Here is a 27,401-nt window from a genome sequence, read left to right as displayed (position 1 = left end):
GGGCTGGGATGTGGGGCTGGGATCGGGGGGGCTTGGATTGGGGGTGAACTTGAGCAGCTGAGATTGGGGGGATGGAATCGGGGGGGCCTTGGATTGGGGCTGAAATTGAGCAGCTAAAATTGGGGTGATGGAATCAGGGAGGGGTCTTGGATTGGGGCTGAAATTGAGCAGCTGAGATTGGGGGGATGGAAGAGGGAGGACTGAGATCAAGGACTGAAATTAGGTGGCCCCGCAGCAACCAGCCACCCCCCAACCCCTCAGGCCCCCCATGCCACCACCCCTGTCCCCATGTCACACCCCCAGGACAAGCTCTCCATGTGCCTTTATTGCATCAGGGACTGCGGGACTGCACCTCAACCCACACCACCCACCCGGGACCAGGTGGGGGGCACCTGGCAGCCAAGCCCACCCCCTGCACCTCCATCCGCAGCTGTGCTGGAGGGGGGCCACATGGCAGGAGGTGACAGTCCCCATCGCTTCCTCTGTGCTGACATCCCGGCTTCAAGGGCTGGAGCATTGAGCATCTTCTAGATGGGTGGTCCTGGCGAGGTGGAGGTGACACCGCGTCCCCCCACTCACAACCACTGCAGGGAAAAGCCCTGGCTGAGGCTGAGGCCAAGGTCACTCACGGTGAGAACCTGTGGGACGAGAGAAGACATTGTGGGGTACAGCCTCAGTTGGGGGGATGCAGAGCATCGTTTTCCCTACCCAGCTTAGCTGAGCTCCCCTCTCCCTGGACCCTGACATGAAGGGAGAGCCACACTGGAGTCCTCAGCCCCCCTCCTCGACCACCAACCCTGTGACAAGGGGTGGGGGAGGAGGGATAGAAGCCCCCAGGACAGGGCACCCCAAAATGGGGCTGTACCTGGTTGTCCAGGTAGGAGAAGGGCTTCGCTTGTCCATTCAGGAGGACCCTGCTGGGTGGCTGCCACACCCCAAAGATGCTCAGTGTGCCAATGGTGACCTCAGTGGCCTCAGTGCTGGTGTGTAGGACAGTGGAGGTGAAGATGTTCTGCAGGAAGGGACAACATGAGCTCAATGTGGCCAGGTGCCACAGGACCCCCTGCCCCTGCCCTCCCCATCACGTCCCACCTGTGTGACGTTGAATACCACGTAGGAGTAGCTTCCCCGCTTGAATGTGTCCAAGCTCTCGCCATCATCCCAGAAGAGGTCCCCCCAGGTGGTGGCACTCTGGGACAAGGCCACAATGAGGCGCAGGGGATTCCTTCGGGTTGCCTCACTGGTGGTCCCTGGTTTCTGGGGTTGAAAGACATGGGTGCTGTAGGGTTGTGGGTACCCAGGATGGAGGTCCAGGAGCTGAGGTGCTGGTGGGGACACACACACTGTGGACAGACCCCAGGAAGGCGATGGGTGGGTGCTCACCTGCGTGGGAAGGATGGTGCCCTCCCGGACATGCAGGTTGATGTGCTCCAGGGGGGCTGACATCTTCAGCATCTCCCCGCTGCTGTTCACTGAGTAGCCCTGAGTGGGAGGCGAGAGACAAGGGTGTAAAGTGGTCAGGGACACGGTAGGGGGGCTTGGGCACAGGTCAGGGCAGCTGCCATCCCCATCCCTTCCTCCACTGGGGCTTGCTGGGCTCAGCCATGATTTCCCACCCGCAGCCCCAAGATGGCTGAGCAGGGACCATCCGACCCCCCAGCAAAGCACTGCGGTGCTCCTCACCGTGTAGAAGTCATACCACACGCCCCGGGGGACATAGCCTGTGACTGAATCCACCCCGGGCTCCAGAACGGGTGTCACCAGCAGGCTCCGGCCCCACAGGAACTGCCTGTCCAGCCCCAAGGTGGCCACGTCCTGGGGGAACCTGCAGTGGGATGGAGACGCCGCTCAAATCGGCCACTTCATGATCCAGGCTAAGCATCTCCCCCGCCCCCGGCAGGGATGCTCTTACTCAAAGAACAAGGGCCGGGCAACGGTGTCCCCTTGCAGGTGTGCATGGTGGAAAAGGGTGTAGAGGAAGGGCAGGAGGGAGTAGCGGATCAGCAGCACGTTCTTCATGGCTGTCCTAGCTGCAGGGCTGAACACCGTTGGGTCCTGGGCCTGGGGGAGATGTGGGGAGTCAGCAGCTGCCTCATTCCCAACCCCAACCAGGCATTCCCACCACCCCTGACCTCCTGCATCCCCTGTCCCACTTCCCCCCCATCCCACATTCTCCATACCCCATCCCACATCCCCCATTCCGCAACCCACATCCCTCATCCTGCATCCTATACCCTGCATCCCACCCCTGGGGTGCCTCCCACCAGGAACGCTGCCCTCGACCTTCTCATTCTGGGTGTTGTGGTTGCGAGCGAAGGGGTAGAAGGCACCGAGCTGCATCCAGCGAGTGCACAGCTCCTCCGAGGTGCTGCCAGAGAAGCCACAGATGTCCGCCCCAACCAGCGGGATGCTGAAGAGGCTGAAGCTCAGCAGCCCTGAGGGCAGGGATGGTCAGCAGGGTGCAGAGAGTTTCGGAGATGTCTCCAAATAAGCATAAAGCTCAGTGGAGCTGGGGGTGCTGGTGGGGGGGGTGTCTGCATGCAGCTCATGCCACCCACCTGGGATGGAGTAATACATGTCCTTCCACTGGCTTCGGTTGTCACCCAACCAGTGCCCTGAGTACCGGCCCTGGCTGGGAAAGGTGGAGCGGGAGATGATGAAGGGGCGCTGCCTCCGGATCTGGATCAAGGCACTGGAAAACAACCCAGGGAGCCGGAGGCAGGAGGTGAGAGCAGCCCCCCCAGGAGTTCACCTTATCCCACAGTGGTGGAGGGAGAGGTCCAGCCCCATGGCAGCTCTGCGATGCTGGAGAGTCAACCCGAGTGGTACAGTGAAGGCTCAGCACCAGGACCAGCCTCACCCACCCATCCCTCTCAGAGCGGTGTCAGCTCCCCTCCTCTGCTGAGTTATTCCCATCTAGGGGCTGTGAGTAGCCAAGAGCATCTCCCCTTTGGGTCAGGCCCTCAAATCCCTGTCCTTTCCTCACACAGCCCTGAGCAGCAGAATTTTGTCCCATCCCATCCCCAGACTGGCGGGAAGCGGGATGCTTGGGTACCTCGCTGTGGCTTTGGCTTCCATCAGCCCGTAGAGGTTGTGGAGGTTGTAGTGCACCGAGGCTTTCTGCTTCGCCGAGGCACACACCGTCTTTGCAAAGAGGGAATCGCCCAGCACGGCTGCCAGGAGGGAGAGCTCCCGTTGGCACAGAGTGGTGATGGGGGTGTTCGGGGGACACGGACCCCCACCCACACACGCTTTCTGGCTACAGGGGCCAGCCACCACTGCCAACCCAGCGCTGAAAGCTCCTGCAGATGGTCTCATCTTGCACCCTGATGTGGCCCCAACAAGAGTGCAAGGCTTGGGCACGGATACCAGCACACGTCAAGCTGGGATGGAGACATTCATGGTGTACAACAGAGACATGATGTCTCTTAAAAATGCTTTTGCCCCATCACACTCAGTTGCCAGTGATCTCAAATCACACGGTAACTACCAGCACAGCCTTGCATTTCATCTCCCTCCTTACCTGGTGTGTAGGGTGGGCTGTCGAGCTCTCCCGGGGGGCAGCCAACTTCAGACCCATCCATGAAATTGGATGGTTCATTCATGTCCTAAGCAAAGGAAATTGTGGAGCAATTTCATGGAGAAATTTTTGGGGATTAGTGAATAGACCCAGAAAAGCTCATCTGAGGGACAGACGGTCCTGCCAAGACACACAACAGGCATGAGCTGAGCTGCTGGCAGGGAGTGACCCGGGGGCAAGGAGAGACTTACGATCCAGAGGCCATCAAAGGGCACATGGGCATGGAAGTGCTGCAGGTTCTCCAGCCACCACTGGTGCGTGTCTGGGTTGGAGAAGTCTGCAAAGGCAGTGAAGCCAGGCCATACCTGTGGGGACACCACAAAGACACAGGCTCAGCAAGCAGGTGATTTGTAGGGGGCTGCCACAGGGAACGGGGTGCCACAGGGTTGTGAGCATGCTGAGGGACCAGGGGTGAAACAGGCAATGAACCAAAAGATAAACCCAGGCCAACTGCTTTGAGTCCTGGATGCTGCATGCACAGCATCCCTCCTGCTGCCGTGGTACCCGGGAGCATCGGGGTGCTGAGGACTCCCCCACAGCCCGGTGGGCAGTGGCAGCTGATGGAGTGGCTGCTCTGCATCTTCTTGCACAAGCCCTGACACCACCTAGCCCAGGGCATGTCAGGGAAGAGCCTTGATTTCTCCATGCTTTGCCTCACTCCAGGTATTTTAGCCGATTCATTTTTCCCCATGTTTTCAGGCTATACCAAAAGCCCCCTCCTCGCAGATGGCCAGGGAGAGCCAGTGAGAGCAAATGGCCAGGGAGGACAAACTGGGAGGGAACCACTGCAAAGCAGATCTGGAGCCATGTGTCCATTGCAGACAACCTCCCCTCACCCCAGAAATGGGAAGGGAGAGAAATCAGATGACTGGCCTTGGGCAGGACTGTCGAGTTCGTTTAGCTCATATGACTTCCACGGGCCCCTCCGCTGGGGCAGGGGCTGGCTCCCAGGGTCAGTGGACATGCCAGGAGGTGACACATGAGGCCAAGGGCTTAGCCAAGCTCTGGCAACCAACCCAGAGAGGTCCCTTTGCTGCTTGGCTTTCCCTCCAGTGCGAGGGATGAAATCCCAACCCTGCTATTGCACAACCCCACGGGGCTGCGATTTCCCCCCCCCGCCCCCAAGCTCCTCACCTGCCCGATGAGCGGCTGCCCTTGGGTGGTGTTGAGGAACAAGCCCCGTCTCAGGGCTTCATCGAAAGGCCAGTAGGAGCCATGAGGGTTGGTGCTGCTGATGCCGGGATCCTGGGGACGGAGCAGAGGGATAGTGCCATTCCCAGCAGACTGCGGCCCCTTCCCCCTGTCAGACCAGCGTGATTCAGAGAAGAAGACAACCCAGACGGGGTCAGCCAGAGCCCATAAGTGGCGGCTGTTTCCCCCAAGGGGAACAGAAACTTGCTTCAACACTTCCAGATATGTTTTCTAAAATGCCACTTCTGCAAGTCCCCAGGACCCGTTAGGGCATTTTGGGGAGGACAAATACGAGAAATCTTGCGCTTATGCAAGAAATGTCAGGTCACAGATGGGCTTGGGCTACAATGGGATGTTCAACAGGGAGGGAACCCGACCTTTCCTTCCCTAGGACCCCCTGGTCCCCACCTCTCCCAGCAAGCAGAACCCACACCCCTTTTCTTTGCAGGGGGAAGAAGGGAGCTCACAGATGGGTCACGAGATCCCAATCCTCGTGGGGACGTGGGGGCACCCGAGCTGAGCACCTGCAAGTTAACCAGCCTGACCCACAGTTCCACCATTCTTTCACCCACAGGGGACAGGGGCATCTCTGTACTGCAGCAGACAGGAGCACAGCACAAGAACCTGGCCTGTGTTTCCACAGTCCCTGCATTAGGGTTATTTCCAGTGGCTGCCTGCCCAGCACTGAGGACCAGCCTCGGCTAAAAGTCCCCAGGGCTGGGGACGATCAGCTGGGACCATGAGCTTCCCTTACACCTCTGTCTTACATCCTGGCTCTGCAGCAAAGTCTGCACAGGGGGAGAGGAGGTTGAATACCAAGATCATAACGTAGCGCTGCCCGTGTTTGTGGAGGTCTTCTACCAGTGAAGGGAGGGAGGCAAATTTCTGGGGATCAAAGGTGAAGTCCCGGTACCCATCCATATAATCGATGTCATTCCACTGCGCATCCTGCGGGACAGAGGCTCAGGGATGGGTGACGGAGCCCGGACACCCCTTCCACAGGTCTTAGGGGTTACCTGGGGGATCTGGTAGTTCCTCATTGCTCTCACAGTCTGCCAGGTCTCATTGCTGGATCCGTAGCCCCAGCGGCAGAGGTGGAAGCCGAGCGCCCAGAGGGGTGGCATGGCTGGGAAACCTGCAGAGGGAGAGCAGGGACATGGGTGGGGTATCCTGGGACAACAGCGGCTTCTCAAAAGAATGGGAAGGGGAGGGGAGGAAAAGGAGGTGATTGCTGACCCCTGATGTGCTGGGAGGTCTGGGGACAGTGGTGAAGCTGGGGTGAGACAGGGATGGGAGCATGGGGAAGGTGCCCACAGATGGCCACGTTGGGGTACAGACACTTACCTATCACCTGCTGGTACTGCTGGATGACCATGTTGGGATCAGGCCCCAGGAAGATGTAAAAATCCAGAACCCCCCCGATGGTCCTCCAGGTCAGGCCCGGAGCAGGCTGCAGGGCCACCTCTTTTGGGGGCAGAGGGAAAAGAAAAAGACAGTGACAACTGGGGAACAACCCCCTGATCCTGACCCTCACACCAGGGACCAGGCAGCACCTCAGGCAATGCTCAGCCTCCAGCATGGGAATAGAGAAATCCCTGCCTTGCACTTGGTGGATGCTAAGTAGGTGTCTGGAGGCTTAAATCAACACAGCCCAGGGAGATTGCTGGTTTACAAGAGGAGAGAGCTTGCTATCTTAAAAATTTGGTCTTTAAGCCCCAAGCTGCACCGTTCTCCCAGCTTCCACTTAAAGACCAAGCACATGCCAGGCTTTCTTTCATGTCCTCCCCCAAAATCTTCTACATGAATCAAGAGCTACTTGTACAAATGATCATGTGGGAGCAGGGGCTTTCCTGGGAAGGGCTTTTCATGCAAATGAGCCCTCGAACCTCAGCTCAGGTGGTTGCATCTCCTGTGAGCTCCTCCTTGGGAGCATCGCTGCAATAAAGCCAAGTGCAGCAGAGCCCCGGCATGTGCAGCATCATCCCAGCTGGCTGCAAGTGGCCACTGCTGAGAGGGACGGGTGGTCGCCGGTGCCATCCCTGACATGGCAGGAGCCCGCAGGAGCTGCTGTGTTCTCAGCTGGCACACACGGGCGGATCCCATGGCCGCAGCCAGCACAGCTCAACTGGGAAGAGCGCGGGTGGCAGATGGCATCCCCGGCTGCGCCCCAGCCATGCCACGCCGCTGGGCCTGGGGGCAAGGCTGTTTTGGGTGGAGGGGGAATGGGCACAGACCCGCACGCAAGGGACTTGCTTTTCCAACAGCAACTTGGCAGCTGGGCATGTGGTTAAACTGCTCGGCAGTTGCTAAAGAGCCTCGCTGTAGCCAGGAAACAGATGGCTACGCTCAATAACGGAGCCATCAAACCACATCTTTCCCTTTTACGGCTTCCTCTCGCCCCAAGTTCCCGAACCGGCTGTTCTGGCAGATCCCATCTGTCCCCACCTGCCAGGTCCTCCTCCAGGGACAAGCTGGCCCAGGGTCCCCCAGGACACCTACCCATCGCATTGCTGTTGAGGAGGAAAACCCCATGAGCATCTCCACCCTCCTCCATCATCAGGTAGAAGGGGTGAGCACCATAGAGGTTGAAAGATTCCTGCAAATATAAGGTGCCGGGTGAGAGAGCAGCTCCGGGCAAAGCTGGAGAGCCTCACTTCAATGGGGGCAAATAAATGGCCCCGAGTTGCATCTGCTGCCAACACCCAACCAGGCATCTGTCACCCTCCATGGAGGACAAGGTGAGGGATGAGGATGGTTTAGAAGCTGGTGCTGAAGGCCACAGGAGGCTCCTTCTTTGCAGCTCAGGGGGCTGGGTTGGGCGAGGGGAAACCTGCCTTGCCACAACCTGTTGCAGGAGCAGCAGGGTGGAGCTGAAAACACCCAGGGCCCTTGAAGTGCCAAAAGTGTTTTGCAATTGCTCTGAAATCCTCCTCGGCACATATCTGCCCGTCAGCCTTGACCACCCCTTGCCTCTCCCAGTGCTGCTGCCCGCCCCCCCGTCATGTTTTCACAGAGTTTGTCCAATGCACTGGAGAGCGGTAGCCCCATCCTCGCTCCCTCCAACCCCGTGGGGAGGGGGAGATGGTACCGTGGGAGAGACGTCCCGGGCCCACAGCGTGAGGGTGTTCCAGTCCAGGCTGTGCAGGAGGGTGCTGCGGTGCTCCCCCAGCCCGTAGAGAAACCTGGACGGGAGCGATGTGGATATTTGGAGAAACTGGTCAGCGAAGATTAAGGGGGCCACAGTGGTGTTGAGCCTGCCAAGGTGACACCGAGGGAGAGAGAGGGTCAAAAGGCGATGCTGGGATCCACTAGAATCCATCTGCCCATCAGCAATTTACCCCTTCCCTCTCAAAGCATCCCAAGGGCCAGCACAGCAGTATACGTCCCACCCTGCATCCAGCCCCAACACTTTGGCCCAGGTGGAAAATTTAGGTCTGGCTGGATGCAAGGCACAGCCTGAGCCTGAAGCAGCCTGAGCCAGCGCAGCACAGCCTTTCCTTTGACACCAGAAGTTTCCACACAGGTTATTATTAACCACCGAGGCGATACGCTGGTGGGGTTTCTCAGCCTGTTGTTGCTGATAAGTAGCTCTCAAGTAAATGACAGATCACAGGCACCGGCATTCGGGAAGGAGAAGGAAATGATGGGATCCTAAAACACCCTGGCCATACATTGATCAGCCGTTGGTGCTCACCAACAGCTTAGTGTGTGCAAAGCCATGGAGGTGACTGAAAGCAGCACGGTAAAACCACCCGCAGTCCTTTTCCACAAAAAGCCTGGAGCTGTGGGTGCCCCAAATAGCTTGGACAGCCGGGGAAACCCAAAAGCAGGGTGAAACAGGCAAAGCCACAACGCTTCAGTGGCCGTTTCCCTGAGCCACCAGGTCCCTTATTGGTGACATGCTGGGGACCTGCACAGTGTTTGGCTACTGTAGGACCTGGTGAAGAATTAGGGCGCTGGGAGGTTTTTGGAGAGGTGCTGATCCCACCCAGCCCTGCCATGGCCACAGAAAGTACATATTCTGCCCATGAGGCTGGGAAGCCATGTGCTGCCACATCCTCATGTGAGCACTGCTGGGAAGATGAAGAGTAATTATTGTCTGGAGATCCCACAGCATGGTTTTCCCTAAGGAAAACTCCCCAGAAAGCATGCTGGAGCCTGCCTAGGGTGGGATGATCTTTCCCCCAACCCGCTGTGGGATGAGGAGGAGATGTGTTCTTACAGCACTGCCCCTGTCGCCCTGCGCCGCAGCAGTACCCCAAAGGGGTCCCGGGAGAAGTCCAGGCTGTAGATGGGGTTTTCTGCTCTCTTCGTTGCCTGGGGAACTTCAAGGGGAACCTCGTAGCGTGGGTTGGCCACATCAGTTATCTGTGAAAGGGAGAAAACACGCTTTAAAGACCAGCAAAGCAAGAGACCAAAGGGTTGGAGATGCTCCTTGGCCACATACAGGCATGCCTGGAGCACAGTAGCTTCCAGACTTGGTCTGAGCAGGGGACGGTCACCTATGGGATGGAGGGTGCAGAAGTGAAGTCACAAGCCCTGGAGGGCAGTCAGTGGGAAGCTCACCTTGATGTGTAGCCGCGTGTCAGTCTCAAATTTCACATCCAGCCTTAGCTTCATGATGTCCTGGGGGTAATAGGCCTTCTCCCTCCGCACCAGCAACCCCACCATGCCCAGCGCTGTCTGGTTGAGGCTCTCCAGGGTGTAGCTGGGGAAATCAGGGGGGTAGAAGCACCAGGGCACCCCCCGTTTGCCCGCTGCCGGCGAGGGCCTCTCGATGAAGCAGCACCCCCGGTTTTCGCAGAGCTCTCGGGTCACCACCACGTGCCGCTCGGGGTAGCAATCAAAGCGGTGGCTTTCAGGTACCAGGAGACATTTGGGGGGTGGCATGGGTCCAGGCCAGCTCCCCGATACTTGCCGCAGCACCCAGACGGTGACAGCACTCAGCAGCACAGCGGCCACCAGCAGCCCGCTGCCCACCCACCACGGGGCCAGCTTCCCGCGGCCGGTGGGCATCGGGGTGGCCCCTTCCTCTTCCACCTGGCATGCCGCCGGCTGTGGCACTGCTGTCGTCAGCTTCTGGTATGACTTCATTGTCCTGGTGCTGGAGTGGGGGGAGATGGAGGCAGGTGTGAAGGAGTTGGAGGGGAGAGAACTGGCTCAAGACTTGCGGATGGTTTCCCCACTCCCGGTGCCCATGGGTCAGGCAGAGCCTGCCCACCTTGGCACCCTGCACCATGATGTCCATGCCCTCGGCTAAAATGCACGCAGCAAACTTGGCAAAGGATGGCTTTGCCAGGGTCGGGTGGTCCTGACCCTGCAGGAATGAGGGGAGACACTGCCACAGGACTCTCCACAAGCCCCAAGGGACAAAGCACCTGAGCCCCACCTGCTCTCATGGAGGTGGCAGAGTGGCCTCTGAGGGAATTTTTCCCAGGTTTGAATTTATGGGCTGCAGTGTTTCTGGAAGCTGCAAGCAAAACCGAGCTCCCTCTGTCCATGGGAAGAGAGCTGTGGTGCTGGGAGCTGCGACTCAGGTGCAGAGCATCCTCTGCTCTGAGCATCCTCTGCCATTGCCCAAAGCCCTGAGTCAGAGGTTTTAGTCCCAGGGAGGGCTGGGCAAGGGATGGCAGGGAATATGCTGTCAGTCTTTGCCTCCCACTGATAAAATCTGATTTTAACAACTTCTCAGGCAAATGTCTCCAGGACTGTAAGCAAAGGAGACCCCCATGCTCCTGCTGAGTGCAAGGAGCAACCTCAGCATCTTAAATAAGAAGACACAACTTTCTTCTATCCATCTCCTGTCGAAGCCACAGGCACTCAGACCCTGCTCACCTCCGCTCTGCAGTCTGTAAAAGCTCAGCAAAACGGCTCTCCCCGCAAAAGCAGATTTTATTCCCCAGCAGCCCTCCCCCAGCTCCAGCACCAAAATGGCTCAATCTGCCAGGGCCTTGGCTCCGAAGCCACCCCTGAGCGGCAGCACCTGCCCCACGCAGCACCTCAGCCTTATGCAATCACCGGTCGCTTCCCCCCGGCGTGGGTGGCAGCACCCACCCACCATGGCCAGCAGCACCCACCCGCCGTGGCCAGCAGCACCCACCCGCCGTGGCCAGCCAGCACCATCATGCAAACCCCGGGGACCTCTGCACGCCACCAGCCCATGCACACATGCTCATGCCAGGCCGCCCTGCGATGTCACCCTGCAGCAGTGGCATTTGGGGGGAGGGGACAGCCAGTCCCTGCAGCTGGGATGTCCCCAGCCTGGCATAGGGGGGCACTGCACCCCGGGACCCCCCTGCCGAGCCTGCCTGGGTCCCGCTCCAGCCATGCCAGGCGCTTACATACATGTGCCTCCTCTTGACATTGTGGCTGCGGGCAGCAGGCAGCAGGCAGCAGGCAGGGCTCCCAGCTGCTGCAGCTCTGCCTGCGCCACCGTAAAAACCCTACAAGACGCTCAGTTCCTACCGCTCCTCTCTAGTAGCAGCGCCTCCACACACGCCTCTCCTGTGACTTCTCAGCTGCTTGCTCCTCTAGTTTGTGTGGGTTTTTTTGTTTTGTTTTTTTTTTTTTTTTTAATACATGTATCTGCACTCAATGCTGTTTTAAAGTCCCAAGGTGGAGAATATGGGAGATTAGTGATTTTTGAGGTTTTCCCCAAACCTGGATACACACAGGGTTGCAAAACCCAGAGTATTAATATCTCTGCCCCCTTTTTAGGATGAGAGCACTTTACCCAAAGCAGCATGAAAGAGGTGCCTGTGCTGAATCCTGCACCATGGCTTCAGGGAATCATGATGCCGTTGTCTTTTGACACATGGTGGGTGGGCTAGACCCACAAAACCCCACACTTTCCAAAACAAAGCTCTTTTCCCATGCAGGTTATCACCAGAGGTCCTTTCTCCCATGCACTCCTGTTTGTCTGGTTAACAAGTGTATACAATTGCACCCTCTCTGCCCAGGCTTTCCCACCCGGGGGGACTTGAGAGCTGCTCATTGTTTACTATCAAAAGCCACTACAGTCTAAAGGTCAGCAGCAAAGGACAACAGACCTTTGGAGCAGAATTGCTTTCCCCAGGGAATGAAAACAAAAAGTAAGAGTTGTTGTGACCAGGACAACTCACCCAGAAACAGAATTTCAGGTGACACAACCCCCTGCCCTGCGAAAGACAGGATCTTACTCAAAGCCTCAACTACGGCCTTCAGATCTGCTCCAATGAGGATATTTGGCCCCAAGGCTTGAAAGCATAAATTGCACAGGGCTGACACAGACTTTCTAACATAGTTACAAACATGCAAACAAATCAAAGGGAGCCCATTTCCAATGGAGGCAGTTGGGTTTCATCAACCGCCTGTGTTATTACATTTTTTGGATGCATTTTCATCATTGTTGGATGCTCCCAGGGTCCAAAACACTGCTCACACCATTGGGGTCAGAAGCGTTTCGTTGTGCTAGCAGCTCTCGCAATTGCATAAGGAAAGAGAAAGGACGGGACTCAGGATCAGGCCCTGGGGCAGGATTTGGCCCTGCTGCAGCACTTGGGGGGGGCTCCAGTGCTGTGGGGTGACCCAGTGCTGGGGGATGCTGGCCGGCCCGGTGACCGGCGAGCCCTTCCAGCGGCCGCCTCATGCAGCCCAGGGACCAACAAAGCTCCTGAGCACCCCCGAGAGCCTCACGGTGCTCACAGGACTCGCTCCCCTGCTGCCTGCCCCGACCCACCCACGCGTGAGGGTGCAAAACCTCAAGGCCACGCCGCGCACCCACCCCCCCCCCCTCCAAATCCACCCATCCATCTATCCATCCCTGCTGCTCCGGGGGGGGGGATGCTGGATTTGGGGAGAGCCCCCGGGGCGCGGTGCTCGGCGCTGCACACAGCGGAGGGCGGGGGGGGGCGGTGGTTACGTGACGCCAGTCGACGCCCCTCCCCCTTCCCCGCGCCCTTCCCCATGAATGAACCGCGCCGGGCGTGGTCGGGGGAGGGGGCGTGGCCGGGAGGGGGGTGACGCGCGGCGTGACGCGCCATGCCGGAAGCGGCGGGGGCGCTGGTTGGTCGGCGGCGCGGCGGGGGGGAGGGGGCCGCCCCGCGCTTGTTGTTGTCCGCGGGACTCGCTGGCAGTGGAGGGAGGGAGGGAGGGAGGGAACCGCGCACCGACCGCGACCCCCCCGGCCGCCGCCGCCGTCGCCACTCCCCCCCCTCCCCTCCCCGCCGCCGCCCCCGCCCCGGGCGCGCGCGCGCGCTCCCGCCGGCACGCAGGTGAGGAGGAGCCGCCCGGTGCGCGGGGGGTGTGTGTGTGTGGGGGGGGGGGGGGGGGGGGGTGTGTGGGGAGGGGGGGGGGGAGGGTAAGGCTCGGGGGTGGGGGGGGCGGCGGGGGAGCGGTCAGTGCCACCGATTCGGGGAGGGGGAGGGGGGGGGGGGGGAGGGGGGGGCGCGGTTCGGTGCGGTCCAGTCGGGTCCGGCCGTGTCCGGTTGGGCGCTGGGCGGGCGGGGCGGCTGAGGGAAAAGTGCTGAGTCACCACCGCGCCGGGCACGTGGTGCCGCCGCCCCTCGCACCGGGCCGGGCGGCGCGCACGTGGGGCCCGGCGGGGCGGCCACCCCCCACACCCCCCCCACACCCCCGCGGCGTTTTGGGGTGGGGTGGGGGCGGGAAGCGATACCCCTCGGCCCGGCCGCCCCGGGGAGCCGCGGCGGGGCGGTGGCTCGGTGGGCCCCGCCGTCACACCTCCCCCCGCCGCGGGGCCGCCGTCGCACAGTCCCTGGCGGGACGGGGTCGGCGGCTCCCCCCGGGGCTCGGGGTCCCCCTCGGAAGGGGACGCCCGGTTTGCGCCTGGGCGATGCTTGCCTCTCTCTTGTTATTATTTTTATTTCCCCCCCACACACGCCCCCCCTACCCCCTCCCCCAAGGATGAGCGCGCAGCCTGCCTCTGTTTTTGAATGGTTCTTAAAATACATGCGAGGAAACCTGTTGTGACGCCGCGCTCTCCGCCGTCTAAAAATAGTTGGTTTTGTAGTACGGAGGGAGCCGGGGCGCAGCCGGTGCCGGGCAGCGTGGCGGCGGCCTCGGTGAGCCGCTCTCTGCCCCTCGTTATCGGGAGGGAGCAGCCGCCACTGGGAAACGCCGGCCGGGCTCCCCGCTCCCCGTCGGATGGACTGGTGGGGTCAGGGCTGATGGAGAGGGGCTTATCTCCCCCGAGCATGCCGCCTTTTTGGGTCAGAAAAGGGAGAGGTGTGTGGTGTGTTCGGGCTGGTCCTGGAGCTGGCAGAAGGAATGTGTGTGCAGGGGGGAGGCCCTGAAAATGGGGTGCTCTGTGGCCACCCAAGGACGTGCCGGTGGGAGGAGAGGGGACGGTGACGTTCGGGGAGCGGGTGCTGCCGCGTGACTGTCTGGTGGGCGCGGGACGGTTTGGGGATTTAGTCAGAAGTGGGGTGGGTGGGGGAACCTCTTCCGAGCTCCCGGTGAACGCGGTGGCATAAACTGGGGAAACATCCAGGCCGTGAGCGAGGGGAACAGAGATCTCCAAACTCTCACAGAGTGTCAGGTCTGTTTGAGAAAGAATTTCTTCCTCCTCCTCTTCCTCAGGCTGAGAGCCTGCTCCCCTCCCTTGCGGGCTACTCCGCGGAGGATTTATTTCACAGATTCTGCCAAAAGCAGGCCATGAGGTCTCAAATTAGGAACGAGCCCCCTTTGGGCAAAGTTGTTACAGAAAAGGGAAAGGCCTCCATTTTTGCTTTTGCCTGGCCGCCCCCTCCTTCACCAGCGTAGTCCTAGAGCTGAGCTGGGACCACGGAGGGCGGGGGGAGCTGGTAAGAGGAAAGTGTTTCCCCCGGAAAGCTGCACGCGTTTTTCTTGCACTTTCAGTCTGTGTGAGCCCTGTCTGTCGAGGAGCGCAGCCCCGTGCCCCAGCCCGGCGCGTTGCGCCCTGGTGCTCTCTGGGTTGGAGCAGCGAATGAATTTACCTTGTGATTTTTTTTCGCACTGACGACAAGGGTCGCGCGTTCCTCCGCTTTTCCCCTCTCTCCTTCCGTGTGTACGCTGAGCTGCCTGCCGAGAAGCCTTCCTCGTGCAGTCACTTCCTAGAGGTGATGGACGCCGCGGTTGCCCAATGGCAGCGTGCAGGGCTGCGCGGCCCCGCAGTTAACTCTGCTCCTACTCGCCGGGCCGGCGGCAACGGGGCGATGGCCTCCGGATCGGGGCGTGCGGTGACTCTTGCCGTCAGGACACCCTGCCCGCTTCTGCAGGCTCGGGGGTTGTCAGGGCTTTGTGCCTGAGCTGCATTACCGGCTGCGTTACGCCAGGCTTGCCCCCCCTCTTCACAAGCGTTTCTGAACCAGAGGCAGAAATTTGTTAGCTCTTTTTATTTTGCTTGCCTGTCAAGGGCAAGCGTGCTTTGTCATGTTTTATGTCATTTCTGTGCCATCGCCTGTCTCAGCAATCTGTTGCAGCAAGGAGTTCGGTACCACTGTGTGCCTCCTGAAAGGGAAAAATACAGATCAGTTTGACACGCTCTTATTTCCATCAACATTGGAAGATGATTAATGGTGTGGAATGTGCTGCGGAACTTGGTATTGAAAATCTCTAGCTGTGTGAGATGTTTGGGAAGCGAAGAAAGGACAGCTGGGAGCGCTGGCCCCCGCAGCAGTCAGGGTTTGTGGGATAAGCTCTCTTGCTGATCATTTTTGTAAACATCCAGCTGTGAAATACTTGAGCGGTGCTAGCACTTTCAATTATCAGGAAGTGTCAGGCTCAGCACCCTGTAGAGATGAACAGGCAGTTTCCACTTCTGTCTGAGCTATTGTTTCAGGCTATCTTCAAACTCGGGCAGAGAGCCTTCCAAGCATGAAGCAAGCACAAGCGATGCAGTGCTCTGTGACCATCAACACAAGAACTAGGAGGGGGGGGAAAGGCAGTAATGAGAGCGATTGCCCTGCCACTAAGCTCCCGAGCAGAGGAACAGGTTGTGTAGCAAATCCCACTGCTTTGCAGTATTGCAGGACCCTGAATAGCGATGTTGTTATGTTCCATTATTAGCAGTTGGTGAAGATGTCCGACTCGATGGCTGGCACGTGGGGTCAGGAGCAGTGAAGTTAGGAATCCCAATCCCAGCTCTGCCCCAGGATCCGACTGTGTGTCTGAGCAAGTTCTTTGTTGCTCAGTGGTTCTGCTTGGCTGGCTGGAGGAGATGCATCTCTGGGCTAGCGGTGCTGAGGTGTAATTCTGGTGTAGCTCTGTCACCGCATTTTATAAGCGCGTGATGGAAACAGTGCTGTTTGCTTGTCAGTACCGGGGCTGGCTGCCGCACACCTTTCCCCTTCAGCCACCTCCTCCATGAAGATTGAGGTGACACACAACCGTACCCTCCTGGTGCTCCGTATCCTCTGCTCCCTAACCACAGGCTCTCTGCAGCATCTGACTAGGTTGTTTACCAAACCACTGAAGACTGTCTGATCCGTGTCCAGGCTTCCCCAGAGAGCGCCTCAAGAGAGCTGTGTCCTGGCAGCTCTCAAATGCGCTCTAAAGGTTCCTGAATCTCCTCTTTGCTGCTGGATTCTGGTTCCGATCCATAAGGGAAATGGAAAGCTGGCCAGCTGGGCGAGGGCTGCGTGGAGCTGCTCTAGAACAGTAAACAGTGACTCACCCCCTCCTTGTGTCTTCTCTCTCTTCATGTCAAATATATTGCCTCGCATATGCTTCTACTCTCTGATTCACACCATCAGCCCGTCCCTCCCCGCTCTCATTACAAATGAGTGACAAGCGTCAGTCTGCCTTACAGGATGTGTGAAGATTGTCAGAGCAGGAGAATGGCTTCTTGAATGGTGGGGAGGGGGATGGTGCTCTGCCTACCATGCTGCAACGTGCTGGAAGTCCGTGTCGTGCCTCCGAGCGGCAGTGGCACGGCGACGAAGATTTAAGCATCTGTAGTTCCCTTCACCTGTCAGCTCAGATGTTATCCTTGGTAGGCACATCCGTTTGGCTAGTGCTCCGGAGCTGGGGATAACTTGCGGATAAATGAGAAATTTAACTAAAGCACCTGCCTGGGAATTAAATCGCCGCATTTGGGAATGAGTAGGGTATTCCCTGCGTAACTGTCAGTGCTGAATCGAGATGCGATGGCAGAGATCCCCATGGCTGCTTGAACCTTATGCTGTTTTTCTGCCCTCTGGAAGTCGTGGCTGGCCTGGCTGACGGTGAGGGTTGCATGTTTTCAGTTTGCTGTACGTGTCTGAGGATGGAAGCTAAACACCAGCAGGGCTGTCTGCCAGGCACTCATGTTCTGGCCAGGGTTGTCTTTCAGTGTAGAAAGAGTTTTAAAATTCGAGTTCATCCGCAGTTGTTGGGTGTCGGCAGTGACTTTATAGTAATTCCTTAATGTGTAACGTGCTTTGAAAGCCCTGTAGCGTGGAAAGTCTGAAATGTCATTCTGGCATGTTTTCTTTATTAATTGCAAGCCTTGTGTGGAGAGCTCTGTCCTACCTCTGCTGAAGTCAGGCTTGGTCCTGTCTTCCCCTTTCAAAGCAAAGGAACTGGCCATCTCTAGATGGTCCAGGTTGAGACCATCAGGCTCGGGCTATCAGCTGGAGACCTCCAGGTTTTCGGGAGGATGCTGCAAGAGGCATAGAATTAGTCTGAGATGGGGAAAGGGCATTGGCAAGGCTGTCAATGGGTAACTTTATTGCAGAATTACAAGGGCTCTTTATGTAACCCACAGTCAAAACACTTGCTTTAAATACAAGCATGGAGCTGTACTGGAAAAGCCTTTGCCCCTTACAGTTGGTATATTACTACTCGCCACTTTATTTATGTAGAGTTCGAAGTGTGTTGTACTGCTTACAGAATAGAGATGTAATGCGGTCCTCGTTCCAAAAAGCTGAGCTCCTAATTTTAGACATGATGCAGCAAGCGCAATTAAGAAAAGAAGGGCAGGAATAGGGTAAAGACTAAAAGGGTTCTAATAATCAAATCACAGGCAGGGTCCCAGAATACCCCTCTGCAGCATGTTTAGGGAACGCTGCTAAATATGACATGTTTGCAGGATGGTTTATGATTTTGTTGTGGGGTTTTGCCCTCTAGCTGTGGGAGATGCCGTGGTGATTTTAGTTGCTTGTTGTTGGTAGCTGAATAGTCCCAAATAGTCCCGATGGGAAGGATTTTGTAGGTGTGGAGATGGAGATGGAGCCCGAGGCCCTGGACGACTGTTGGTGAGGGTTGCGAGTGTTGTTGTATCAGTTTCGAGTGGAGCCTGGACCACACCTGCGGGTGTACCTAGTGCAGAGATAAGACTTTCTCTGGCACATGTGTCTGAGAGTGAGATTTGAGCCTGGTTGAGTGTTTCTACTTGCACTCCCAAATCTTGCCCTTGGGGTCGGGGTAGACCCCAATCTCCCACCCTTGTTTGAAGGGGGCCCGGCATCACTATTCCTGACGGTGCCCTGAACCTCCTTGCTCATCTCTGTGCTAGCAGCGGCTCTGGCACATCACCCCTGGTGCAGTAGGATGGATCCCAGCCCATCTCGGAGGGCTGCTGGGGTGCTTTGGTGTGCAGGGGGAGATGGGCACGCAGCACCAGAGCGTGAGGGCGTCTGTGCTGTCCCCCAAGGAATGTGCCGGGTAAGGAGTTGCTGCTTTGGCGACAGGGACCAACAGGTGACCAGAAGGGATTTCGGCATGTGGAGCCACAGCATTGCTCACGGTGGCAGGTGAGCCTGCACGCTGACCCCCACCGAAGGCAGCTTCCCCCCTCGGCTCTTGTTTTCCACGATATTTTACATTTCTTTCCATCTCCACGCAGCCAACCAGCCCTGTTCAGTTTTTCCATCGGCTGGCGTAGAAAGCGCTTTGAAGACACGCTGGGTGAGGATCAAAAGGCTTTTTGTGTAATTGGTGGGTGTGACGGGTCTGTCGTCGGCCTCCCCCTCCTTTTTGACTTTCCTTTTCCGGTTTTAGCAGCGCGGAGTGCCGCCAGCGGGACGGCAGCGTGCCCCTTTCCTTGTAGGGATGGGGGCGGCGAGGGAGGGGGGGGATGCCGAGGGAAGGAAGAGTTTCTGATGCTGTGGGAATGTGAGCTCTCAAACTCTGTAAACAGCTGGTGACTCACTGCATAACTATGGCACCAACTGCCTGCGCGGCCCGCGGCGCTGTGCGTCTGCAGGGAGGGGGCTGCCGGCCCTTTCCTTTACGCACTGGCAGCTCCTCTGCTCTCCTGAACTCGCCGGGACCGTTTGGCCGAGACGAGGAGCTTTTTCCTTCCTCCTCCGTGCTAGCGCCTACGTCTGCGCCTCCGGCCTGGAGGTAGGGGTGGGCAGCGAACGCCCGGCGCGGAGGGGAAGCGATGGATGGCGAAAGGGCAGTGCTGGGCTCCGAAGAGGTGCCTGTGCTCGCAGGAGGTCCTGCCTGCAGTCAGCCCCCGTGCAGAACGCGCAGTGGGGCAGCAGCCGGAGGCCAGGCGCATCCCCATCCCTTGGAGGCGGCTGCTGGGGGCTGGGACTTGCCCCCCTGCCCTGTGCCCTGCTCGCTCTGGTGGCCCCGGTGAGGCAGGGGCTGCTGGAGGTGTGCTGAGGGTGGGGTTCGGAGCCGGAGGAGCTGAGGGAAGGACTTGGTGATGCTCTAGAAAACGCAGCACACACCAGTTGCTGTAAGTGGTCCATTCATCACGGAGCATCTTGGCTCGTCCGCTGTGCGGCTGTCCTTGTCCCTCCTCCAGACATGGAAAGCTGTGCTGTCTCGGTCTTAAAAATAGAGGAGGCGCCTAAATACACTCCCTAATATCTAGGATAGTATCTCACAGCTTTGCACTTACGGGGTTTTTCCCCCCCCCCCCCCCCCCCCCATGCTCTTCATCTTGATTTTTACGTAAGTCGTGTGGTGATGAGGTGTCTTGACTGATAAAATTCAAGTGACAGCAGCGCGGGCTGAGCCAGCACCTTCACCCACACGGCTCCCACTGGTCCCTGCACCCCACCTTTGCACCCCCTTGAATCCCTTCACCCCCTGTTTGCAGATATGAATGAGTTTGTTTACTCTCCGACGACCTCGTGATGTCTTTGCACAGACATGACCTGAAGTCATTATTGCTTTTGGGCTTCTCTGTTTCCATGGCGACTGTCTCCGGGTTGGCTACTTTCCCAAGGTCACCATGGCAACTATCAGAAGGGAATCATGCTTGGGATGCTTTGGCTGGATTTTTCATGAATGATTAGGATGTGTGACACGATGCAGACGTGGAAATGGGGAGGGTTTGGGCTGGGCTGGAGTTGGGGAGGAGGGGGGGGGAAGAGAGAAAGAGAGAGGACTCCCGCCAGACGGGCTGCGCGCTCTGCGGTGCGGCTGGGTGTGCAACCCTCGAAGCCGGGGGGGGGGGGGGACCCTGGCGCCTCGCGCCCTCCCCACCGGGGAGCGATAGGCAGAGGCTGTGATGGTGGCACGGCTGCGGTCACCTCCCTCGTGGTAGGTACCCGGAGGTCCGCCGTGCTGCCGTCACCGCGGGGCGAAGGGTCGGGGTGGAGGTGCGGGCAGGTGGATTTTCTGCAAGGCGCTGGTCGAAGGGGTGTAGTCCGCCGGCTAAGGTGAGAGTGAAGGGCAGCGGCTCGGCAGGGGACGGTCTCTGTCGGTGGATGTGCCTCCGTGTCACTAGAAATAGCAGGCAGGTCAGCTCTCGCAGCCCGGGGCGGAGAGGATGGGGGAACAACAGTCTTGGTGCCTTGGGAGAGGCAAACTCCTGCCCTGCTTTGTTATCGGGGGGCTTTTGTTTCTGTTGTTTGGGTTTTCTGGTAGCGTCTCCTTTGGGTGGGGACGGCACTGGAAGCAGGTTACAAATGAGGCAGCTTCTTTCTGGGTTGCTGATTCAATTTCGAGCCGGGTTAATAATAATCAAAATAAGAATGAAGGGAGTTGTTGTCTTGTGGCTTTTCAGTGCCTTTTATGAGCGGAGGTAACTCTTAATTCAGTCCCTAATAGGCCATTCTGCGCGTCTGGGATTCCTTTGGAGGGAGGTGAGCAAGTGACTGGGCCTGGGAGGCCGCACTCCGCGCTCCCCTTGCGAAGGGGTGGCATGCTGCACGGCGCTGTGTGGTGCTTAGCGTAACTGTTGTTTACAGATGGGAGCTGGTGTCCTTTCCCCGCTCCCTGCCCTGTCTTCCCTGCTTAATCTGAGTGTAGTTCGTAGCAAAATTTGAGGTCTTTAGCAGTAAAAAGCAATGCACTTGTCAACACAAATTTCTCTTTATTGTATCTGGATGGGGTAAGCTGATCTCTGAATCCAGCCCAGTCTTAGCTGTGTGATTGTTTCTTTTAATGGTGGTTGAGTTGGGGGTTTGGACCATGTGTTGGGTATCTTCTTCCTACCTTCCATCTCTGAGACTACTGTAACCCAAAAATCTCGTTTTGTTTTTCCAGTTGCAATTTCTGAGCAGTTTTGTCCGGAAGACTGTGCTCAGGTTATGACGACTAATCCCAAACCGAACAAGGCATTAAAGGTAGGGAAGAAAGCTGAGTGGGCGATGCTGGGTGGCAGGGGAGGCTGTCACAGAACCGTGCTGCGTGCGAGGTCGGTTGTATGTGACTGTTCTTTTTCATTCTGAGAGACTCTTACAAAGTGGTGCCGGTACAATTTTCCACTCTCTACACGAAAGGTTAGGGTAGAAGAATACCGGTGATACACAGAAAGAAGTCTAAAGTCACTCGGATGGCATGAAGGCTAGAGTATCTCAGCTGCTATCCAAGAGACTTTTGACTATTGCAGTTACTGGCAGCATCCTGAAACCAGTGCTCCCAGGCCCATCAATGAAGTACTTCTACTCTCAGGACTGGGAGGCACTGGGGAAGGGATGTGTCCAGCTGGTGTCTCTCAGATCTATGAGACAGTAAATGCCTCAGACGTACCGGCTTGGTGGCAATCTATGCATGGGTTGTGCGTGCATTGTTGGAGTTTCTTTCCGGTGTCTTAGCTCATCGTTCTATATGTCCTGCAGTCTCTGAAGAGACAAAAGGATTATATCTTAAAGGTTCTGAAAATAATTGTGGCAGCAAACCTGCTTGAGAAAAAGACACAAGGCATTGGTGTCTTTCTCATTTAACTTCAGAGTCTGGCCTGTGCACCAGGAAAACCAAATCAAGCTGTGGTCCTTGAAGCCAAGCAGGGTTGGTTTTGTTCACTACTTGGATGAGCAGGCTTCAACGAAAAGCCACAAAATGCTGAATTAAACACTGCGTACAAGTGGCTGTTCTGCTTTGGAGGTGCTGCACTGGTGTCCCAGCATAATGCTGGGAAAAGGTGTCATCATTAGCACTCAGTATGAATTCTGGGTTCTGATGAAGGAACACAAAGGGCTTCGGTCTGTATTACGTTCATCTCCTTAAAACTCTTATTGTTTAGTTCACACCAGGTGTGTAAGGTTTAGTACTTTCACTGATTTAAGAGGGTCGCTCAAACCCAGACAACATCAGTGCTGAGATCTCTGCCATGTTTTACCCAGATGTCTTAGTGGAGCATGTGTTCTCTACAGTGCTTCAGGGGTGTTTTCCAGGTTGGGGTGTCACACTGCTGCGGGGTGGCCTGTCTCTTTTTGCTGTCCAGAATGTCTGTTCCCGTAGGGTTGCTGCTACCCCTGTGCTGTTGGTATTTGCAGGTAAAGGAGGAGTCAGGAGAGAATGCCCCAGTGCTGAGTGACGATGAACTCGTGTCAATGTCCGTACGGGAGCTGAACCAGCACCTGAGGGGTCTCACCAAAGAGGAGGTCATCCGTCTGAAGCAGCGGAGGCGCACGCTGAAGAACCGGGGCTACGCTGCCAGCTGCCGCATCAAGCGCGTGACTCAGAAAGAGGAGCTAGAGAGGCAGCGGGTTGAGCTGCAGCAAGAGGTGGAGAAGCTGGCCAGAGAAAACAGCAGCATGAAGCTAGAGCTGGACGCCTTGCGCTCCAAGTACGAAGCACTCCAGACCTTTGCTCGTACTGTGGCGCGAGGGCCTATTACCCCGACCAAAGTTGCCACCACCAGTGTCATCACCATTGTGAAATCAGCCGAAATCTCATCCAGTTCTGTGCCGTTTTCAGCAGCGTCCTAGTGCCCTCGGTGGGGGGAACTAGCAGCCTTTCAGAGGGGAGGGGAAAAGGCTCTTATGCGTTGTTCCGGAGTCCTTGGTCATGTCAAGAATTGGCATTTTAACAATTCTCTTCCAAAAGTGCAAAAAATAGAAGAAAAAAAAAAAAAAAAAAAAAGAAAAGGAAAGAAAAAAAAAAACAACAAAAAAAAACCAACAAAAAAAAATCCCAGACCTACAGAGGGAACTTAACTGGCTGCTTCTATCTGGACTCGGTGGCTCCATCAACCTCTCGTGTCCAGGATTTGAGCTCTGTATGCAGTACAAATTTCAAGATCTGCTTCCTCCTTCCCCCTGCCTCCCCAAACCCCTCTCAGCCGTGGGCAGCTTTCCAGCTGGGAGAAGATACCTGAGGAGCCTCCGGAGTCTTCATGAATGATGCTCAAGAGCCAGGAAACAGATGGACCGTAGAAATCATCATGTGAGATGAATGTATGGAAAAAAGAGTTTCCTTTAGTGGCATCCTACTCCCTGTAAGAAGTGTCTCCCCTACCTTCCCCGCTTCCATCTGATACTGCAAGAGCAGGGATATAGGCTTTTTGGATTAGATTTCATCCTGCTGTGAGTGGATGGGAGTGGGAGGATGATGGAGACTAATGCTTTGGTCTGACCACACCCATTAGGAATAACGTTTTGTTTTCAATCCATCCTGTTAAAATATGGAAAAATATATATTTTACATATTTTAATATGCCCCATTACCTGTGTGGCCTGTAAAAATGACATTGCAGCCTCCTTTTTTCCAAGCTCAAGTTTCCCAATAGCTCCTTTCCCAAGGTGTGCCTGTGAATTGGGTATATTTATGCAGTTTATTTCTTCCAAATGATCCGCAGTCTTGAAGTAGCAGCTTTTTTTTTTCTGGATTCCCGGAAGCTTAAGGGAAGGAGGCACAGTAAATGCTGTGAAGAGCTGTGTGATGGGGAGGAGAAGGGGAGATAAAGAGGAAAAAATGCTGCAAGTATTACCAGGTGGAGGCGGAACTGGCTATGAGAAGGTGGGACAGTTCTGCTGGGATCAGCACTATGAGAAGGGGCTTGTGCAGAGTGTTTCAGAAAGATGTTTTTAAAGCACTGAAGTGTAACTAGAGGGCAATAGCGTTCAGACGGGAGGAGAGAAGTGATAGAGCCTCCTCTTTGACAAAAGCATTGGTAGGTTAGCAGTGAACATCCCAGCTGGGGAGCTGGGCTCACCAGTCTTTGATGACCAGAGGAGGGCTATGGGGAGGTCAGATGGGAGCTGGAAGAGACTTTTCCTCTCCGTAGCATGTCAGGCGCTGAAGTTGAGATCCAAAGAGTACAGTGAACAACCCTCAGTGTTCAGACAACCTGTGTGAATGTGACCCTGAAACTTGACGCTTTCTCTTGGGAATGGGTGAATTATCCCGAGAGGTGCACGGAGGGCAGGATGGAAAATTGATGTGTGTGTAGGGGATGGAAAAATTGGGATCGAGAAGTCGTTCGTATGGCTCTGAGATATGGTTTGGGAGAGGGATTTCTGGCTCAGCAATGGGCAGGAGGTGGGAAGCCAAAAGGAGAGATTCTGCTGTTGCGCAGCAGTGTGGAAAAGTTGAATGTTTCCAGGTCACTGTAAAAAAAAAAAAAAAATAGCTATGTTGGTGTTTGTGTGTTTTGTTGTTGTTTTGTTTTGTTTTGTTTTGTTTTCTTTTTGAAGTAGGAAAGAAAAGGGACTGTGAGTTTTGCAGGGCAGGTCAGAGACTTGTGGAATGGACGATGCCTGTTGTCACGCAGGTGAGAAGAGAATGAGATTGTTGGAGTTTAAGATGAGGAGAAGAGCTTAGAGGATTTGGGCTCCAGAACAGAAAACAAAGATCACGGAGAATTCATGAGTGTTTTGGACTAAAAGAGAATAATCAAGTGCCACTGTTGTTACAAAGGGGACAGTGAACTGGCGTCTGACACCAGTATAATTTGTTGTTTGAGGCTTTGTCTTGCCTTGAATGGCAGTAAGGTTGTAGAAATTTATTGAAGCCCTACTTGTCTTTGGAAGAAGTTGTTAGCTTGCTTTTTCTTTTTTTTCACCTTGTCATCGGAGTCTCTGGATTTCCCAGGAGGGTCCTTTGTGAAATAGGTTAATGAAAAGAGAAACCTCAGACTTGGTTCTCGTTCAGTCCTCAACATCGACATCCGTGACCTTACTGAGCCAGAAAGGGTGTAAGTGAAACGCTTCCTGAAGGCTCGTTACCCCTGCCAGATCCACGTGTTATGGAGGGGAGCAGGGAGTTTCCTTCAAGTGATTTTCCAATACGTAGAGTTTGGATGACACTTAGCGTTACCTCATTTCTCCTCCACTCCCTCCCTATCTCCGAACAGGCAGATCGATGTCCTGTGTATCAGTACCAGTTATTGACTCCCACAGCAGAAGCTGAGGAAGAGAAAGATGTTACTGTCATTTCCTGGTCCTCTCATGTTCTCCAGCTCACAGACATTGGAAACTTTCCCAGACCTTACAGGTGCCTCCAAAAACAGGCAAAATGGAGACTCCTGGCACTGTTGGGGCTTTAAATGAAAACTTTAATGAAAAAGGCCAGTTGACTTGAAAATGCCCAAATGCTTCCAGTCTTTAAAACAGCTCCAGAGCTCCATAACATTCCTGGCTAGATAGGAACACCCTCTGGCTGCCCTTGACCCCCGGCCGGAGAAATCAGACCGGTTGCACCGAGGGGGACGGAGGTCAAACTTTGTTCCGTGAGGTGGTCTTGCTGTTAGAATGAGTTGAGAAACATATCTTTACGTGGCACTTCCCTTGAGGCCAAGTATTTCTTTTTTTTCCAGTTCTTGGAAGGGTGCCAAAGGCTTGTCCAAGTGATTGCTAGTTTAGTGCTGGTAGGCACTTAAATCTCTGGTCACTCAATAAAGAACAAGAGGCCTGGGTGTTGTTAAAGCTGTTGATACCATAGCCATGGTAGGTAATCCATATTGGATATCCATAAGGACCACGTGGAAATATTTAAAGAGAGAGAAATATATATATAAATATATAATTATATACATTTTATCGTACAGATTTTTCGTAAAAAAAAAAAAAAGTAATTTTTTTTCCAAGTTTGATACTGTAAATCTTTATTAAAAGAAATTGCCAGTCCAGGGCTCCCTGGGTGGTGACCTGGAGGGGAATGAAATGTCCTGGCTAAACTTCCACAGAGGGATCAGAATTGCAAGGTAACGTGGAGGGAGGAATGACCCGAAAGCTGTTGACTGCATTGGAGACCCAGCTCCTCCACCCTCCACCCTGGAGGGCCCTCCAGCTTGGGGTTGTCACATTGCATTCCTCTGGGGTTCAGTTTCTTTCTGTTGTTTTTTGGTTTGGTTTTTTTTTTGTTTGTTTGTTTGTTTGGTTGGTTGGTTTGGTTTTTTTTTTTTTGTTTTGTTTTGTTTTGTTTTGTTTTTTTCTCTCCGTCCTGCACTTGCAAGCCTGACACCCAGAGCGAGCGCCGCGTGGGGAGCTGGCTGCTGCCCGCGGTCGCCCGGGCGGCTCCGGCAGTGCTCCCCACAGCCGTAGCTCTCGCTTGTCTCTTTGCTGCAGTAGTTTGGATGCTGGGGCCCCCTTCTCTGCCCCTCTTAATTTGTCCTCCCCCTGCCCTGCTGAGGAGCAGAGGCTCTGGATTTGAGTGCTGGGATCCTTTCCCCTGGCCCTGGCTTTTCTTTGGTTGCTCTCCATCCGCAGTGTGATGTGGGAACGGCGGGCTGGGTGGGAGGCAGAGGAAGACGAAAGCGTTGGGCAGGGCCCGGGAGGGACACCTCTGTTCTTGTAGATGCGTTTGCTGTGCTCTCAGTTGGGAGTGGGGAACCTTTCCCTCCAGGGCAGCTTCAGATCCCTTTGAAGCAAGTCAGCGCCTCTGCTCTTGCCCAACTCTACCGTCTGCCAGAGGAGACCCGGGTGCCATCGCAGCGCCGGGGAGGGGACGAGGTGCTGGCGGGTGACCCGGTGCGGAGGCGAGCTGTGGCAGGGCCGGCGCGGTGCCAGGGGAGCGCGGAGCGGTCAGGCCATTGGACAGCTCAGACCTGGGGAGGAGGAGAAGGTGGCATTTTTTTTTTTTTTTTTTCTCTCTCGAATCATTTAACTTCATTGTCATGATTGTTTTTATTTAAAAAAAAAAAAAAAGAAAGAAACAAAACAAAAATGAAAAACTTTTGTAATGTGGATTTGTTTTCCTTCGTCTGTATTTCAGTCTGCTGGGGTGTTTCCGTAGATGGTGGATACTTGCTTTCATTTTTTTAATGATAGAACTCTTCTGTTTTAAGTTGTTTTTTATCACCAGCTCATTCTATCCTCTGTGGTTACTCAGTAATTTCATTTCAATATTTATTTTTGTGCTGCTTTTTTATTATAAAATAAATTATTGATATACCAAGCAATGTGGATTCCTGTTTGTAAGGCGAATAGCCCTGTGTATGTGTCCATTACTTTCTCTTGACAGCCACAACGTAATTTATTGCTGTAAATTTAGCTGCAGTGACTGGTTTTTTTGTACCTTTCCAATAAAGCATTTTCTGGTTTCAGACTTGCCCTGGTCTGTGGTC

The 27,401-nt window shown here is 55.5% G+C and overlaps 2 protein-coding genes across 7 annotated transcripts; one reads left to right on the top strand and one right to left on the bottom strand.

Annotated features, from left to right (window-relative positions):
• Positions 1-305: 305 nt before the first annotated feature.
• On the bottom strand, positions 306-14,970 carry LOC104365775 (lysosomal alpha-glucosidase-like). Of its 3 annotated transcripts, none has more exons than XM_032992332.2 (20): positions 14,725-14,970; positions 9,338-9,875; positions 8,994-9,139; positions 7,860-8,025; positions 7,271-7,367; positions 6,116-6,235; positions 5,788-5,906; positions 5,588-5,719; positions 4,715-4,825; positions 3,772-3,885; positions 3,524-3,608; positions 3,056-3,173; positions 2,559-2,692; positions 2,284-2,435; positions 1,913-2,061; positions 1,684-1,825; positions 1,384-1,482; positions 1,093-1,257; positions 866-1,012; positions 306-638 (listed from the first exon to the last, which is right to left on the bottom strand). In XM_032992332.2, exons 2-20 carry the CDS (start codon positions 9,863-9,865, stop codon positions 576-578), a joined length of 2,787 nt encoding a protein of 928 aa, XP_032848223.2. In that variant the 5' UTR covers positions 9,866-9,875; positions 14,725-14,970; the 3' UTR covers positions 306-575. The 3 variants fall into 3 exon arrangements, with proteins under 3 accessions (XP_032848223.2, XP_032848222.2, XP_032848224.2); XM_032992331.2 differs by lacking the exon at positions 14,725-14,970 and adding an exon at positions 11,117-11,195; XM_032992333.2 differs by lacking the exon at positions 14,725-14,970 and adding an exon at positions 11,113-11,134.
• On the top strand, positions 12,953-27,382 carry MAFK (MAF bZIP transcription factor K). 4 transcript variants are annotated; one of them, XM_032992335.2, is made up of 3 exons: positions 12,953-13,023; positions 21,158-21,237; positions 22,390-27,382. In XM_032992335.2, exons 2-3 carry the CDS (start codon positions 21,202-21,204, stop codon positions 22,822-22,824), a joined length of 471 nt encoding a protein of 156 aa, XP_032848226.1. In that variant the 5' UTR covers positions 12,953-13,023; positions 21,158-21,201; the 3' UTR covers positions 22,825-27,382. The 4 variants fall into 4 exon arrangements, with proteins under 4 accessions (XP_032848226.1, XP_032848227.1, XP_032848228.1 ...); XM_032992336.2 differs by lacking the exon at positions 12,953-13,023 and adding an exon at positions 18,852-19,054; XM_032992337.2 differs by lacking the exon at positions 12,953-13,023 and adding an exon at positions 20,189-20,209.
• The last annotated feature ends 19 nt before the right edge of the window (positions 27,383-27,401 follow it).

This window comes from Tyto alba, unplaced genomic scaffold (genome assembly GCF_018691265.1).
Source record: "Tyto alba isolate M040663 unplaced genomic scaffold, T.alba_DEE_v4.0 Super-Scaffold_28, whole genome shotgun sequence".
NCBI classification, from domain to species: Eukaryota; Metazoa; Chordata; class Aves; order Strigiformes; family Tytonidae; genus Tyto; species Tyto alba.
This window is presented reverse-complemented; position numbering and strand designations above follow the sequence as displayed.

Excerpts from the sequence above, each read along its gene's own strand:
- LOC104365775 (XM_032992332.2), bottom strand. The coding sequence starts at position 9,865 with ATGAAGTCATACCAGAAGCTGACGACAGCAGTGCCACAGCCGGCGGCA. Across the intron at positions 5,907-6,115 it reads GCAGTACCAGCAGGTGATAG|GTTTCCCAGCCATGCCACCC; the intron begins GTAAGTGTCTGT and ends CTCCCTCTGCAG. Across the intron at positions 2,062-2,283 it reads ACAACACCCAGAATGAGAAG|GCCCAGGACCCAACGGTGTT; the intron begins GTCGAGGGCAGC and ends CATCTCCCCCAG.
- MAFK (XM_032992335.2), top strand. The coding sequence starts at position 21,202 with ATGACGACTAATCCCAAACCGAACAAGGCATTAAAG. Across the intron at positions 21,238-22,389 it reads AACCGAACAAGGCATTAAAG|GTAAAGGAGGAGTCAGGAGA; the intron begins GTAGGGAAGAAA and ends TGGTATTTGCAG.